Genomic DNA, 17,241 nt, shown 5'->3' with positions numbered 1-17,241 from the left:
CTTTTTTGCTCTTATCAGGAGAAGACCGCTTCGAGGACCCGCTGAGCTGGGACATGGTGGGAAAAAACCTCTGCGCCATGGCCATCCAGGGAATTGTCATGTTTGCCTTTACACTCCTCATCCAGTATAAGTTCTTCTGCAAACCAAGGTAGAAAGTGGCTGTCAGCAGCTTGTTGACCTTACACCACTGTTGCAGATCATGTCCACATAATATCATGTCCACAATATATTACCGCGGTAATATTCCTCTCAGTCAGATAGAGATTAATCTCCTGTTCTCTGTCATTTAGAGTGGTTATGAACTTTACATAAAGCATCTGTTGCACTCTCAACGTGTTTGGCAAATTCTACATTTTTTAAATTTTTTTTTTTTTGGAGTGTTTATTTACTCTAAAAGCAAGGTTGCCATAGAAACTAATGCCTGTGGCTCCTGCTATTTGTGAAAATTGCAGAGATTGTTTCACAGAGCTTACACTTTGACCGAGATAATTTGTCATGCGAGTTCATGTTAATTTTAATGAAGGGTGTTGTGCGGGCTGGGTTTGACTCTCTCTCTCTCTCTCTCTCACGCTCTCTCTCCCTCTCTGGCAGACTCGTTTCAGGGAAGCCGTTGAGTGCGGAGGAAGAGGACATCGACGTCGCACGGGAACGCCAGCGGGTGTACGAAGGCGGGGCCCAGAACGACCTCCTTAGGATCTGTGACCTCACCAAGGTGTGTTGTTTTGGTGCATGTCACAAACCAGTATGTGTTCTTGTCTGTTCTTGTGGACTTTTCAAATGTGCTGACCAAGTACGGTCCAAATACCTGGATGTGTTTTATCAGGGTTGCGTCGGGAAGTAATTTGTGTGGAGTTGCCGGGATGCATTTCGTGGGCACCCTGCTGTTCTAGTCACACATTCTCCTGTCTGTTCTTCAGCAACAAACTTGTCAAGTCAAGCATATACTCGGTTGTAAATGCCTAGTGACACAAGGGAGCTTACATCTATCAGGCATAACATTATGACCACCTTCCTTATATTGTGTAGGTCTCTCTTGTGCCTCCAAATCAGTTACTCGTCAGAGAATGGACATGGTCCTTCTGAGGGTGTCCTGTGGTGTCTGGCAACAGAATATTGTTAGTGGGGCCTTTGGGTCAAGGTGAAGGGTCTCTGTGGATCAGGCTTGTTCCAGTGCATCCCACAGATACTTGATCTAGTGAATTTGGAGGCCAGGTCAACACCTTGTGCTGTCCTTCATGTTTTTTTTAGTGGTTCCTAAACCATTTTTGTGTGTGTGTCTGTGTCAGGCCGCATCCTGCTGGGGATGGCTGCTGCCATCAAGGAGTGTCATTGCTATGGGGTGGGGTTGTCTGGTCTGGTCTAGGTGGGTGGTACATGTCGGAACATCCACACAAATGCCAGGTCCAAAAGTTTCCCAGCAGAACATTGAATTGTCACAAGATGGTCAACGTCATTTACTTCTCCTGGTCATAATGTTATGCCTGATCAGTGTATACTGGGTAGTTATGATAAATGCCTAGTCACACACAAGGGGACTTATATACTGGTTCGATCAAACCAAATAAAGCACAAAGGTGTAGACAAATAGACATGAACTGCAACTAATTACAAAGTAAACCCAAGTATACCTAAATTCCCCCCATGGCACGTCAGCACATGGTACAGCCTCATGAGTCTGATGAGCCTGAAGTATGCTCCACCCTTAGCCACACCTTTTGCTCACCAGGAAGGACAGCACATCCATATAACTCAAAAACAAAAGATTAATCCGTCAAATAAAGGAAACTAATTATTTGCCCTATAAAACCTCACGATGTTAATGTGTGCCTTCTATGTAGCACATGGTTAAAAGCGAAAGAAAAGCCTTAATTAAACAAACGTGTGCTGTTAAATGACTACACGTCTGCGAATGAAACTAATGCGGTGAGAGTGTGGGCTGGAGTCATTTTGCCATGTGAGGGCTGTGAGCATCACGGTGCATAATACACTTTTAGCACTTAATTAAGATAAGATAAGATAATCCTTTATTTATCCCACAGTGGGGGAATTTGCAGCTCACAGTTTAAAGGACAGTGCACACACACACAAGAGACAAAAAAGTAAACATTAAATAAATACAAAAAAAATAGAAAATAAACACAGTAGAAGTTATGTGTGTGGTCTACTGGGAGCAGGAAGGAGCTGCGGTAACGCTCCGTCGTACAGCGCGGCTGCTGAAGATGCTGCCCAGTGCTGTTGTAGCGCCGTGGAGGGGATGGGATCGGTTTTCCATCAGGGATGACAGCTTTGCTATCATCCTACGATCACCCCCCGCCTCCACAGGCTCAAGAGGGTAGCCCGGATCAAAGCTGGCCTCCTTCACCATGCAGTCTGTTCGGTCTGTTTTTGTCTGCCGCTGAGATGCCGCCTCTCCAGCAGGCCACTCCATATTGGTTTGTTTTGTTGTTATCACAATAAGATGCAAGATTTAAATAGTCATGGGAAAACATTGCCAGCACTAAGAGACTCAGGGAAAGCTTCCTCCCTCAGGCCATCTGAACTTTATCCTCTGACTTCTTGGCTTTCTCTTTCTCGCTGCCCTGCACATTTGCACTTGACACCATTTTATTTCTTGCCTTCCAGCTGTCGAATACAAATAATGTATTTTACTTTTCATCTACAGAAAATTGCAGACCCCACCAACACACTTAACACTTACATGTATTTCTATTTGAAGTTATATGGATCAAAACATTAACCTTGCCACTGTTGTGATCCCTTAACAAGATAATCTCTAGTTATCTATCTGGTCAGGGTGCTGTTACGCAGCAGCAACTGAACATGCAGATGTGTGAGAGTGAGTGAGTGGGAGTTTTTAACTTTATGTTATTTATTCCATATGCCCCTGCATTATTCCATCTGCATGGTAAATGAGGAAGACAGGTTGCTATCCTGCAGCTGTGCACATTCACAAGCATCATAAGCAGGCATTAGGACGCAAAGCACTTTTAGGGAGTAAAGGTCTGTGCTCCTGTACATCTCTCTTCCTCCCCCCCCTCGCAGTAGGTGAAGTCGAGCGCACCATGGCGTTGCATGCCTCAACACCGCAGAGATTAACGTTTCATCCAGCGGCAGATGTTCCCTCCCTGCGAGCGGTGTGGCAGCAGGAAGTGTCACCGCGGCAGCCTGCTTTGCAGCTTCGCTGCCGACATCTGGACGATCTCGCAGCCTTTTGCTTCTCGCCACCTTTCTTCGCTCCTCTACTCCCTCGGCCTTCTTTCTCGCGCCGTACTTAATCTTTCACTCATTGCTCACACACGCAGTCGTGCGCCACACTCACTATGGTAATTACTGAGCAAGCGGCGGGTAACAGTTGGATGGGTAATGTATCACAAAGGGAAGGTGAAAAGCTGGGGAGAGATGTGTAAATGTACCTTGTTCAGCTCAAACTTTTCGATGCACTTTTACAACACAAAGGCTTGCTGCTCTGTAAATATGAACTGTGCCAGAGAAGACATTAGATTTGATTGAACTTGTCTCCTGTTGACAAGCAGCTCAGCTATTGCTCATGTGCACCTTCATAGCTGACAGTATGTCTCTGAGATGAGACACCGTGGCCCATCAGCTCACAAAAACAGCAGTGAATTGGCAGAAGGCATCCGGATTCCTCCTGCAGTGCCCTCATTGACTCCCACCACAGCTGTGCCCCATCCATTTGGGGTGTAGATAACAAATTGATCAACGAGCACGTGGCTTCGGTGGCCGTGCGCCACAGGCTGGGCCCCGTCATAAATCTGAGCGTGCCTCTGAAGCGATCGACAGGCCATCAATCATGTGTCAGATTCCTGCTCCTCCCCTTCCTTTTCCTGCTGCTCTAAACAGGGACGCTTTGCTGTGCGCCCCCACCTGCTAGCCTCCACTTAGCTGCCGCATTAGCTTCGGCACTGTAATCGATGGAGACCGTAATGGAAGTGTGTCCGTCTGTGAGGCCCAGCGCTGTCAGTTTAACCTTCCAGTCACTCACTAAGTTGACAGGGAAAGTTTCAAAGAACCGTGTGACAGCTGTTTGAATTTAGAAGAAGGCTGGCTGATAAATGGCACCTCGGCATTCTACAAGTCTACTTATCAGATGTGCGAAGTTGTTTAAATGAGACTCGTCCCTGTGCTGCATGGTTACTGAAAAGCTACCTTTTTCCACCAATCATGCGTTACAAATTATCCCTAAAGTACACTTTGTTTCTTGGATTTTCTCTGGGAAAAAAAAAATAAAAAATCTATATTTTTAGTAATTATTTTTTTCTTTCATTTAGTTTAGTTAAACTTAGTTTTTCTCTCATGTAAATGTTCTTTTGTGTTTTTCCATTAAATTGCCACAAATCCCTTTGGGCAACGATTCACAACAGCGCTTCTGCTATTTGCCTTTCAAGTATCTTGAAACACTGCACAACTGCACTGTTTCATTACGGTTTCATTCGTTTTGCTGCAATTTCTGTGATGTTTATTGAAATTTAAGTTAATATGAACACACAAAAAAGGATTAGACGAAAAGGTACAAGCTCTTCTGATAGGCTCGTGGGGCTACATCAGACACAAAAGTATGGTAACAACTGCTTATGAGTCATGGAAAGGACGGGACAGACGTTGGCCTTTTTGAAAGAAAGCATCTTCCTCCCTGAAATATCACATTCACAGATCAAAGCGTGCGATTTTAAAACCTCAATCTATACTTAAGGTATCGCACAAGTGCCGCCGCCACATTCTCTCAACTGTCTTATCTGATTAGACGTCAGTCCGCTTATCTTGACGGCTGCGGCGACGCTCCAGTCGGAGGGGAATTATCCTTTAATTGCCTACCTCCATACATGTATCCGCTGCTTTGATGTAGCTTTAGCACTGGAAACTACCACTAAAAGGTAGTGTGTATAATCCAGATTGATACGAACTGAGAGCAGCTGCCAGATGGCTCCGAAAGACTGATGCATCTACATGAGTTCTGCTTTTATCGTGTGCTTTTGATGTGCCAACTGTGTTATAAATGTAACGTCACTGTTTGTCAGGCAGTCCTAAATTTACATTAGTTTGGTAGTTTTCTTCAGTTTTTCAGTATTGGGTTTAGAGTTTCTATACAGGAAATATTTTCTTCATACTGAGAAACAAGTGCTGTCACTTTCTGTCATGAAGACTGTTCCCTGTTTCGGTGTCTGCCACTCATGTGCAGGCACATAGACACACAGCATTCGTATAGAACTATGTTATCAACTTTTAAAAATCAAAAACACTGGAAAGGGACACAGTGCTGTCCTTGATTTTGAATGCTCAATGTCTTAGCTGTCACACTCAGCAGCGACAACAAAAGCCCTGTCTTGTCTTTCCACGCAAGAGCAAGACAACACTACTTTTGAACCACTCTCAAAACATATCAAACCCTTACTTAGTCTTTTATGTGGAAAAACGCCTCGTGCAGTTTGTTTAGATTTTAATAAACCCTGCTTCTTTCAAGTGCTTTCTCTGGTGAGGTTTTCAGACAGCGCGGACTTGAATGCAAATGTGCCAGGATGAGGCCGGTCAGCAGCAGACGCCGGTGATGCATGTGTGGAAGGTTTTCAAGTGAGATGTGAAAAGTGCCAACCCACTTTTCATTTCCAGTGCCGCTACAAGATCTTAGCAGGATGCTGACTCACAGAGTGCAAGAAGTTTCTTTCCCTTCTTTGTATTTTGTGCTACGACTCTACATGGTTTTTGTTTGTGTTTAATTGGCGATTTAGCGATGGCAGTGTTGATCCATTTATAGGTGTGGGAGTCCAACTGACTTGGTATAGAGATCAGTGGTCTGTTGATTTTCTATTTTAATTGTAATACAAATAATGCTAATAAAATATGTAGTTAGTTCTAACATCAAAATATTACAAGCTAAAATATATTAGACCACTCATCGATCAATGTGTTAATCACAGAGAACAGTTTACCTTAAAGGGGAGCTACTGTTTTTTACAACCTGGACTTTATTACTGGCATAAAATACGATCGTTTACTCATATAACTTTTGTGTAATTTGTAGTCGTTCGGGAGATATTTAGATCTGCGTATATCCATATAGTGGGAGTGACTGGGGCACCGAAACGCAGCCTCTAAATAACGCATTATTTGCCGCGAAACTTGTTCACAACCTCAGAATTGGAAAAATATTCAGCCATGTTGCAAAAAACTAGCAGTAGCAAATTACAGGTAAACAAGCCGACCGTCGTGGGTGCGCGCAACGCTCAGAGATGACATCATCCAGGTCTGAAGACATCATCCGGGGTCTGTAGGTCAATCTACAGACCCCGGATGATGATAACAGGTAACTCCGGACTCAACGGGGAATAGCACTAGTGTATCATAACAAAATATTGGTGAAATGAACAAGTTTCGCGGCAGATAATGCGTTATTTAGAGGCTGCGTTTCGGTGCCCCAGTCACTCCCACTATATGGGTATACGCTGATCTAAATATCTCCCGAACAACTACAAACTACACATATGGGTGAGTAAACGATCGTATTTTATGCCAGAAATAAGGTCCAGGTTGTAAAAAACAGTAGTTCCCCTTTGAAGAGTGTTCTAGCTTCTTTCTGTTAATTGTTTTCATTTCACAGTTTGGTGTTGATTGCTCTTTTAATTCCATGTTGACTTTCTGGTTGGTCTGCTGACCACCAACCAGAGGGCTCCTACCCTTTGCCAAATCCCAACCTCCTATGTTACTGATGCTAGTTCAGATTATGGATAGCAGGCAAGGGTCTATTCCTAGAGGGGATGTAATAATGGTCTACCTGGAGGACAGTTAACATTAGCAGCCATGCTAACATTAGGAAAACTGCTAGTCTATTCAGCATTTTCCAGTATTAATGTACGGTCATTACCTCCGCCCTGCCCACACTTGTCGACTAGACATTTTTCAGTGCTAACTAACTCTACTTTTTTTTTCTGTGGGAATGGACTTCCACATTGTCTAACCTAGCAAAAGTAACATGGGAAGTCAGGACTTACAAAATCTAGGACCTTCTTCTGGTTGGTTGCAGACCAATCAGAAGGCCAACAAAGCGGCAATAGCTGACAAAGCTAGCAACTAACTGGTGAACACATGGGAACATTTAGTTGTGAAAAACTCAGATATTTCCCTCAGAGATTGGTGGAGACCAAAAACGGAACTAAAATGCGACTAACGAATGGACTTGAATCCAGGCCAGAAACATTCCTCCAAATCAGTGCTTACACTCTCCGTGTTTTCTGGTAGATTCAGTAGACAAACTCATATTTTTTGCAACAAAGTGCCTTGCTGTTGCAAAGTGGACAAAAATGTAAAGTATTAGGATTCAATCCAGAGCACAGTTGTCCATAAGAGCCACTAGCAGCCATTCTCCTTGAATTATTAGGTAGGCCTGTCTAATCTTTCTTCCATTTGGTTTTCTGACGTGATGAGCCGGGTCCCTGGTGCGGCTGTAGACATTTGGTCTTATTATCTACGTACACTGTGTTTAATGGACTTTTTACAGCATGCACTGTGCTTTTTCACCAAGGTCATCTCACTGTATATTGAGATCACTGAATGTAACTTTGCCTCAATGAAGCACCAGCCTGCTTGTGAATGTGTTGGCGGTTATTGAGGTTGCTAAAGTGGTACTCAAAGTCGAGGCAGATCTCCTCATGAATACTGTCACTGCAAATACTAAATTTTACGTCCTCTCCTTCTCCCCTCTGTGCAAGTGTCTAAAATTGTTTTAATAGCTTTTCCCATCTGGCTCGCTTTAATGCTGCAAATGATCCCTTCTTGTAAAAATTTGTTTCCTTCACTTTCTCCGTCTCTCTCCTCCTCCCTTTTTTTTTTTTTTTTTTTTTTTTTTTTCTTCCACCTGCTTCCTTCATCTCACCTCTTCCCTGCTGCTCTGGTCTATCGCTCCATATTTTCTCATGCCACCCTCTCTGCTATCTTTCTCACTGCCACTTCCCTGCCTCCCACCTTCTCCTCTCTATTTTTTTTCTTTTCTTTTTCTCTGGCTGCTTGGTTGATTCATTTTATTGTCTGTCTCCCTGCAGGTATACCCTCGGAAGAGCACCCCCGCTGTGGACAGGCTATGTGTGGGCGTACCTGCTGCAGAGGTGAGCCAGATGCTGCTGAATCACGCAAGAACCATTTCACGCATGTAGACTTTTTCGCTTTTGTCCACGTTAGAGAACTTTCTTACATTTACACTTTTCAAAATTCCCCAAAGTTGAAGATTTTTTTTTTAGTTACATCTGCAATAAAATAGAAATGGTATGAATTCACCAAAATAGAACAAAAACTGGTATGTTGTTGAAAGTACACTATATTACCAAAAGTATTCGCTCACCTGCCTTTACTCATTCTATGAACTGAAGTGCCATCCCATTCCTAACTCATAGAATTCAATATGATGTCGGTCCACCTTTTGCAGCTATTACAGCTTCAACTCTTCTGGGAAGACTGTTCACAAGGTTGAGGAGAGTGTTTATAGGAATTTTTGACCATTCTTCCAAAAGCGCATTGGTGAGGTCACACACTGATGTTGGTCGAGAAGGCCTGGCTCTCAGTCTCCGCTCTAATTCATCCCAAAGGTGTTCTATCGGGTTCAGGTCAGGACTCTGTGCAGGCCAGTCAAGTTCATCCACACCAGACTCTGTCATCCACGTCTTTATGGACCTTGCTTTGTGCACTGGTGCACAGTCATGTTGGAAGAGGAAGGGGCCCGCTCCAAACTGTTCCCACAAGGTTGGGAGCATGGAATTGTCCAAAATGTTTTGGTATCCTGAAGCATTCAATGTTCCTTTCACTGGAACTAAGGGGCCAAGCCCAGCTCCTGAAAAACAACCCCATACCATAATTCCTCCTCCACCAAATTTCACAGTTGGCACAATGCAATCTGAAATGTACCGTTCTCCTGGCAACCTCCAAACCCAGACTCGTCCATCAGATTGCCAGATGGAAAAGCGTGATTCATCACTCCAGAGAACGCGTCTCCACTGCTCTAGAGGCCAGTGGCGGCGTGCTTTACACCATTGCATCCAACGCCTTGCATTGCACTTGGTGATGTGTGGCTTGGCTGCAGCTGCTCGGCCATGGAAACCCATTCCATGAAGCTCTCTGCGTACTGTACTTGGGCTAATCTGAAGGTCACATGAAGTTTGTAGCTCTGTAGCAATTGACTGTGCAGAAAGTCGGCGACCTCTTTGCACTATGCGCTTCAGCATCCGCTGACCCCTCTCCGTCACTTTACGTGGCCTACCACTTCGTGGCTGAGTTGCTGTTTTTCCCAAACGCTTCCATTTTGTTATAATAGAGCTGACAGTTGACTGTGGAATATTTAGGAGCGAGGAAATTTCACGACTGGATTTGTTGCACAAGTGGCATCCTATGACAGTTCCACGCTGGAATTCACTGAGCTCCTGAGAGCGGCCCATTCTTTCACAAATGTCTTGTTTCACAGTCTGCATGCCTGAGTGCTTGAATTTATACACCTGGGGCCAGGCCAAGTGATTAGAACACCTGATTCTGATCATTTGAATGGGTGAGCGAATACTTTTGGTAATATAGTGTATTTGCGAACATGTGAGAGCAATGAGTAGGAGATTATTTGGCCTCCGTTTACAGTCTGCTGTTATATATATTTTTTTAAGAATTTAATAGAGTGTGTTTGTCTCAGCGTTTCCTCTAACTGAGGGGAATCAACATATCTTCCAAACACTGCTTAGAGGAGGCATTAGCGGGAACAGTAATCTCCTTATCTGGCTTGTTTTATGCCACTATGCTACTGCCAAGCATGTGTGTGTTCAAAACACACAAGCAGGCAAGTAGAGGAGCATATGGAGCCGGTGATGTATGGTTCACAGCAAAGTGGCAGCAGGAAACCAAAAGAAGTGAACTTTTTGGACAAAGAAACGAATGGTTGGAGTAAATCATCCCTAATCATTATAACGTGTTATTCGTTTCACATGCCCCTGCACGATCTGAATGCTACACACACACACACACAGACTCGCACAGAGTGCTCCTGGAAGCTTGATTTAAACATAATCTCAAATGCTGACAGGCATTCGTGCTCGCTGGGCTTTCCGCTGGTATCCATCCGTCCTTCCAGTGTTTACTCAAAGCCCAATGTAAATGCCAGTGGAATATTGTGATTCACGGGGCTCCGCTGATCACACACCGCATTCCCCATGCATTATTTACATCAAGCTTAGCCCTCTTCTAGGCATTCACAAGCACCGGCCACAAACAAGCAGGGATCAATGAATGACAGGAATCAAATATTTATGCCGGAGCCGGAGCACCTAAGGCGGGGTCACGTGACCGCCGGGCTCCGCAGAGACGGCTTCCTGTCGCGCGCCCTCCAGAGGGAACTAAAATCAGCAGCATCAGGAAGAAAAGGCAGAGGGAGGATAGTGTTTGTTGTAGCAATTTGCAGAGGCAGGAAGAGATGCTTTGGGGACCGTAGGCTTTTTTACACTATTTGTTCCTGTGCGCCTGCTGTGTTGATTTGCTGTCTGTTGTTTTGTTTGTGTACACAACATATCAGTTTGCTATTTTGCTCAACATTGAACCAGTCATGCATCAAGTGCAGTTTAAACGATGTGCAGGGGACAAATGTTTGCATAGTCGATAGATAAACTTCATTTAAGGGGGTTAATGAATCACATTCATGCAAAAGGAAACTTCGTACAGAATATTTAAAATGTCACGGAGCGTCGTTCACTCCTGTCTGCTCTCCGGCGACGCTGCTAAGCACTGTTTTCCTAATGGAGGCCTCCCCATTGTCTCCACCAGTGTTTCGGCTTGCTGGGAATCAACGGGGCTGGGAAAACCACCACGTTCAAGATGCTGACAGGAGACATCCCAGTCTCCAGTGGAGAGGCCTTCCTAAATGGATACAGGTGAGGCGCTAAGTCCCACTACCGCACCAAGTAACTCATCATAATTAGCCACCCAAGAAGGCTCTCAGATGGGGATCGAGCTGCAGTGTGTGTTTTTTTTTTTTAGCTCACACCCAGCTAATACAGCTCTCTACTTTTCCTCCTCAGTCTTTGTATTTCATGGCTAGGTACTTTCAGTATCTCTCATGCATTCTGCTGTCTCTGTGTTTTCAGCTTTGGTTTTCTCTTGTTTCCTCGCTGCGATATTCTCAGAAAAGCTGAAGATTCTGCTCTCGTTTCTTTTCTTTTTTTTTTTTTGTTTCCCCCCCACCTACTGCACATCTTGCACATATTTCATTCCTTTTCACATCCTCACCCTGTACCTGGCTCAGATTTTTTTGCCTTACAAAATCAGTCATAAGAAATATTTGTACATGCCTGTAAAAAAAAAAAAAAAAACCTTGACACCAGCAATGTGAGACTCAAGCGCGCCTGAGAGAAACAAGGCTTGTTCTTCCTTATTTTTAGGAACAAACAACTGTGTTCCGTTGCCTCCGCGCGCGTCTCTAAGGCGGCTGATCCGAGCCTGGGTGAGCTGCGGTTAGTTGTGCATCGCGGCGGTTGCTATAGTTGTTCATTTGGGCATCTTGTGAGATGTGTTCCGCACAGACACAACGTAGAGCGAGGCCTTACACAGCAGCGGTAATGCTGATTAATGTAGGTGAAATACATCAAAGAAAAATCTCAAAGACCTTTAGGGAAAACATAAAGTGAAAAGTGAGAAAAACAGATGTGCGTACACCCACTCCTCTGTTTTCAGCTCATTACGCTTTCGGTGCATTGGAAAGAAGAATGATCGGCAGAAGGGAAAAAGCAGCAGCACTTAAATGGAAGTTCCCCCTCCCCTGCACTTGTCTCTCTTATCTATGATTGCGTGCTCATAAGGAAGTACATGCATTTGACACCTTCACTACTGCGTGGTGTTCCTATCTGTCAGATGCTAAGAGAAGAGCTATCCCGCTAACTGCAGGTGGTAGCTCACTGGCTGTCTCTTGTGCATACATATAGACAAACAAACAAAAGTAAATAAATGAATAGAAGTGCATTAACTCAGATGGGATTGCTTTTAACGATTACACATAAAAATAAAAGTCTGTTGCCTCAGCCACAACCACAAACTTTCTCAAATATCCAACGATCTATTTTAGTATTTTAAGAAATAAATCCCTTGTAAAGCCAACATTTGTCTGTGTTTATATGGATTAACTCACCATGCTCATTTTTTTGGGGGAAAAAAAACATCTCATAACCCATGACAGTAACAGTGTAAACACTTTAAACAAACTAGTTTAAATTAATAATACAGCTGCTGTGTAAAGTACATTTTTGCACCAACTATGAATCTCAAAACAATGATCACTCGTGTGTCTTTGGCTTTTGGACACAGTTGGGAAGAAATTATTGACAAAAATGCAGAGAAGTACTCACTAATGAGAGGGCTTCTCCTCAATAATGTATGTTTGTTGCTGTGTTTCTCATTTGCTAGCGTATTGAATGTGTTATGTTTCACCTGGTAAGATTAACTTCAGTTATCTGGGTGCAAAGACATCTATTTTTACATAAATTTAATATCGATACATGAAGTATAACGTCAGAAAAGATTGTAGTTGGACCTGGGTTGTTTGCAACCTCCTAAGTTAGCACTCAGGCTCATGCATATGATGCAGCTGCACAGTGATACCACACCATTAACTGAACTGTGAAATATTTCACTTTTGGCGTGGCCAAAATTCCCTGTAAAAAAAGGAACTACTTTATTAGACTGGTGGGTTTCGGCTTGCAGCCTTCATCAGACCCTGAAGAAGCCGATTTTCTGGATTCCAGACACGTCTGTCTAATAAAGTTGTTCCACACACTCCGGTGTTGCTGTAGCTTTGACCACTTCATGTTTGTTTCTCTCCTCCATGCACCTTTGATGTAGGCTGCGCCAGAAATGCAACTCCGCTGGTAATATGTTTGCCTTACGTCTGAGTGAGTTAAAAATAGATGTCAAGGTGGGACACCTCTAGCTATTGAGTGGGGTTATTGCGCCGGCTTGATGCTGGGAGGCTGAAGGAACATGACGGAAGATGGATGAAGATGAAGCTTTTTCCGTGTAACTTGATTTTCCATGCCGGTACTGCTTTCTTCTTCAAACTAGGGGCGAGTATGTATCTATGAGATGTCCCTCATACAACCCCACTTCAAAAGAAAGCCAACCGACTGAGCTAATTAGAGACACTAGGCTGTCGAGAGGTTGTCCCTGAATCAGCAGAAGGCCATTACGTACAGTTACCAGAACAAAACATGATATTAGATCAATAGAGCTTTCTGTTCACCGTGGCCTTGTTGACATCCAACAGCCTGCAGACTCATCAAATCACATTGAGCTTCCCCGAGGCTGAACACCACTCTAGGAAAATAACATTTAAGGGGGAAAAAAATGCAATATTATCTTTTAAAAACAATGCAGCTGTGAGAGGAAATCAGCTTTGACGTTTGTTGCCCGCAGGTGGTGAAAGTATTAATATTGTAGATTTCAAATCGGGCGTGACTGCATCCAGGACTGCTGCTGTCATTATTTGACTTGCCTCTAGGGGGTGCATGTTGGTTGCATGCTGGATAAAATAGCAGAGCCAGATTTATTTTGTGTTTGTTTGTTTGCTTCGGAGAGAGAGGGAGGGAGAGAGGGAGGGAGAAAGAGGGAGAGATTTTTGGGGACACTTACACAAGACTACAAGTAGAGAATGTGAAATGAACCTCCCTGCTGCTCTATATTAGTTGGAGGACTTTCAAAGAGCAGAGCAGCCCGTGACTGGGTCAGTGCTGATTTTCTATTTCTTATCAAGTTATTGTTAATATTTGATGAGTCTTTCTGACTCTGTTTTAATCACAGTTCTCAGAAGTAAAACGGCCCCCGTAAATGAAGTGTGTGCCTCTGGCCATTCCTACTGTCCCCGCTGTGTAGACGTCCTCCTCTTGATCTTGCTGAGACATTGTCAGATAACTAATGCGTCTCTCTCTCACCAGCATACGAACAGAAATGAGGGACGTCCACCAGAACATGGGCTACTGTCCCCAGTTTGATGCCATCAACGACCTGCTGACTGGACGGGAGCATCTGGAGTTTTACGCCCGGCTGCGAGGGGTGCCAGAAAAGGAGGTCACCATGGTAACCACTGCATTCTTTGTGACGTCCATGTGGATTTAAATAAATTCATTTTTCTTCTCATGGCTAATGGTGTGAAGCACTGCATCATACATCCAGCCCAATACCCAGTGCAGCTGCGTTATCAAGCGCTCGACTCTCTCATAGCATATTTGTAGCCTGTTAGAGGGCTTTCTGTTTGTCTTTACCATCAAATTACTTTTCAAGTAGAATACATGCAGGGCAAACTGGAGTTCACCTCGAAGTGATGGGCAACAGCCACGAGAGACGTCCGATACATAATGAAAAATGGAAGAAAAAGCAGCAGCAGCAGCAGCAGCAGCTGTGGGTTATGGCTCTACATTATTCACCATGCCCGGTGGTGTGGCCCGCCCCGGGCAGCCTCCCTGCACTCCTCTCACACCGCCCGCTTCTGCAACAGTAAGAGATCAAAAGAGGAAGAAGCTGGCGGTGACCATGGGTCCCGGACCCGGCGCCAGGGCTTTGATGTCTCCGCCGCAGTGCAAAGGGACCCAGTTCTGTAATGCGAGCTAACTCTTAATTTCGCTGCGGCCCATTGTGTCATGGCGTTTTGGTGGCAAGCCCTCGTGCAGTCTTGTTTGCATAAACAAATAGATGTGAAATTAATATGCTGTAGATTCTACAACCCGCACTTGTTGTGACACCTGTGTCCTTCACTTTGGTGCTTGTGTTTGACGAGATGTTGTTGAGATAGCTGGGAGGAACGGCAAAGCACCTCAGCAGTCTGTGATTAAGGTCTTACGGTGATGCCAGCTGTCACGCCTTGTCCTTGAAAACCGCAGAGCTCAGATACACCGGCGATGCAACCCAAAAATATCATTCATCATGGGATCATAAGTCTGGTCAGGGGGCCTCGTGTGGGCCCTCCTCTTGACACCATAATCTCTTTGTTTTTCTTACCTGAAGGTGGCCGAGTGGGGGATCCAGAAGTTGGGGCTGGTCAAGTATTCGACCAAGTCGGCAGGGACCTACAGCGGCGGGAACAAACGCAAACTTTCCACAGCGATGGCCCTGATCGGCAGTCCTCCGGTGATTTTTCTGGTGAGATACAGCTTTATTGATATGTAGTACATGCTGAAAGCGTGATACGCTGCAGTTTTATTAAGACTTAAGAGTGTAATACTTTAAATCAATATTGATGTTTGGATTACAGCAGATCACTTGTTTTCTGTAAGCACACGGACCGTAGCGGGAAGATGACTGAGTGTAGGAATTTGGGATGAAACAAGATATGGATCAAACTTGCAAACCATAAACTGAATTTCCCCTGGGATTAAAAGTACATTACTTGTGGATGAGAAGGGGGTCACGCAATGGTCATGGTTTTTCAAAGAACTGTGTTTGCAAACATTAAATTCTTGTTCATGAGGGCTTAAAACTGAAGGGATTCATGGAAACTGATGGAAAAATAATGAAAAGTCTTGACTCAGAATACACTCAATCACATGCTTTCAATTAAATGTCTTTAATATGAATTAGAAAACCCTGTTGTCATTTTATGAGGGACATACATAAGTTAAAAATGTTCATTATGGTCATCTCAGCTACCACACCACCTAATAAAGCAGAAATAAGAGTTACAGAGGTATAAACATTTGTGATTTCCTGAAGTAGCCTTGTAAAATAGAAACCCACATCTTAATACATGTCTGAAACAAACCTAAAACACAGGCCACTTTGACTTAGAGCTTTCTTGAAGATGTTTCACCGCTCATATAAGCGGCTTCAGTGGTGGGGGAGTTTAGGTTTTTATTTGGATCATCTGTGGTTAGTGCCAGCTGTCTTAATATCTCTTCACAAAAAGTTTTCCAACCCAATTGAAACCAGCTGGATGTAAAATCGTTGAGCTCAGCTACGTCCAGCCTGACATTTGCTGTCACCTTGCTACGATTACTTACCTTATTTTAAGTTACACTAGAATCAGGAAATAGATTTATTTAGATGCGCCATTGTATCTTTACACCTGCCTCCGAGTAGATTTAGTAAGGTTTAGGTGTTAATGCTACGTAGGACTTGAAGGTTATTTTGCGCCTAGCCTACTCTTACAACCGGGTGTACGTCCAGCTGCTACAACCGACCCCTTGAGTAAGGAGGCGCGTTAGAGAACCACTAATGGTGAAATAAGATACCACCCAGGTTAACCTGAATATCTTTAAACTACAGGTGAGTATTGGGTTGTTAACAGATCCTAGTCATGTGACTTTGAAGTGGACAACCACCCATAGAAATTCCAAATAAAATCCTAAACTCCCCACCATTCATTTAAAACTAAAGAAGCCGCTCGGATGAAGAAAACTCAAACTAGTCCAACTGCCTTGTTTTAGCTTTGTTTTAGATAACTTCACAGACATTTTAATATCTATCACCCACAAGTACCTTGATTCATTAAATATTATAGCCTGTGTACGGTAATAAATGCTTTGTTTGATTTGCAGGAGTTCATGGGATTATGCTACTAATATCAGTTTAAATTAAGTAATGAGTAATCCATAAGGAAATACTAGTAATGAAATAATCATTCCAGCTGTTTCTGGCTCTGTTTGGTGAGCTATGAAGCTATAGTATTCTAAACCTGCCGGAGCCAGGCTAGCCTTCACTCTGAGGCAGGGGGATAATGTGTTGTCAGTGTCGGTGTCAATTTCAGCATTGTGTGCTAGCCCAGGGAGCCCAGGCGGCCTTGAGGCAGCGCCACGTTGGGTTTGCACAGGGACACGTTGGGCACGGTGGCGGAAATAGCCCGTGGGATTTGTAGGATTCTGCTAGTGAGGGAGAACCAGGCCTGGAACGAAACCAGCCAGTGGACAGAGTACTGTCACTCTCTAATCGTGCATGGACAGACTAGCCCTGAGGAAAAAGACACCGAGACTGTGTGTGTTGTGCTGCATTGCTGCATGCTTCAGCTTGTGTCCCTGTTATGTGTACAGGGGTGTAGTCAGGATTTTCCTTTGTACCATATGTCTGTGTGTTTTTTGGGTTTTTTTTTTTGTATGTTAATGTGTTGGCTTCAGTGCTGCTTGGCATAGTTTGGGCTTTACAGAACAGATGGAAAAAAAATGTCTTCAAAAATATTCCCTCTTTTGGTGTTTTGATGACATCCATAGCTAGTCAAATTGGGTGGAGATGAGATAA

General features: G+C 44.0%; 1 protein-coding gene across 1 annotated transcript in view; it reads left to right on the top strand.

The window, feature by feature from the left end:
- LOC311486628 (phospholipid-transporting ATPase ABCA1) overlaps positions 1-17,241 on the top strand; it is a gene marked incomplete at its 5' end in the record, with an annotated part of 154,027 nt that overhangs the window by 118,122 nt on the left and 18,664 nt on the right. The window contains 6 exons of the mRNA XM_084542543.1: positions 19-148; positions 592-712; positions 8,052-8,114; positions 10,798-10,904; positions 13,953-14,094; positions 15,019-15,153. Coding sequence (XP_084398669.1) covers positions 19-148; positions 592-712; positions 8,052-8,114; positions 10,798-10,904; positions 13,953-14,094; positions 15,019-15,153 — 698 coding nt within the window. The remainder of the gene's footprint in view (positions 1-18; positions 149-591; positions 713-8,051; positions 8,115-10,797; positions 10,905-13,952; positions 14,095-15,018; positions 15,154-17,241) is intronic.

The sequence above is a fragment of the Chelon labrosus genome (assembly GCF_963514085.1).
Source record: "Chelon labrosus genome assembly, chromosome: 1".
NCBI lineage: Eukaryota > Metazoa > Chordata > Actinopteri > Mugiliformes > Mugilidae > Chelon > Chelon labrosus.
This window is presented reverse-complemented; position numbering and strand designations above follow the sequence as displayed.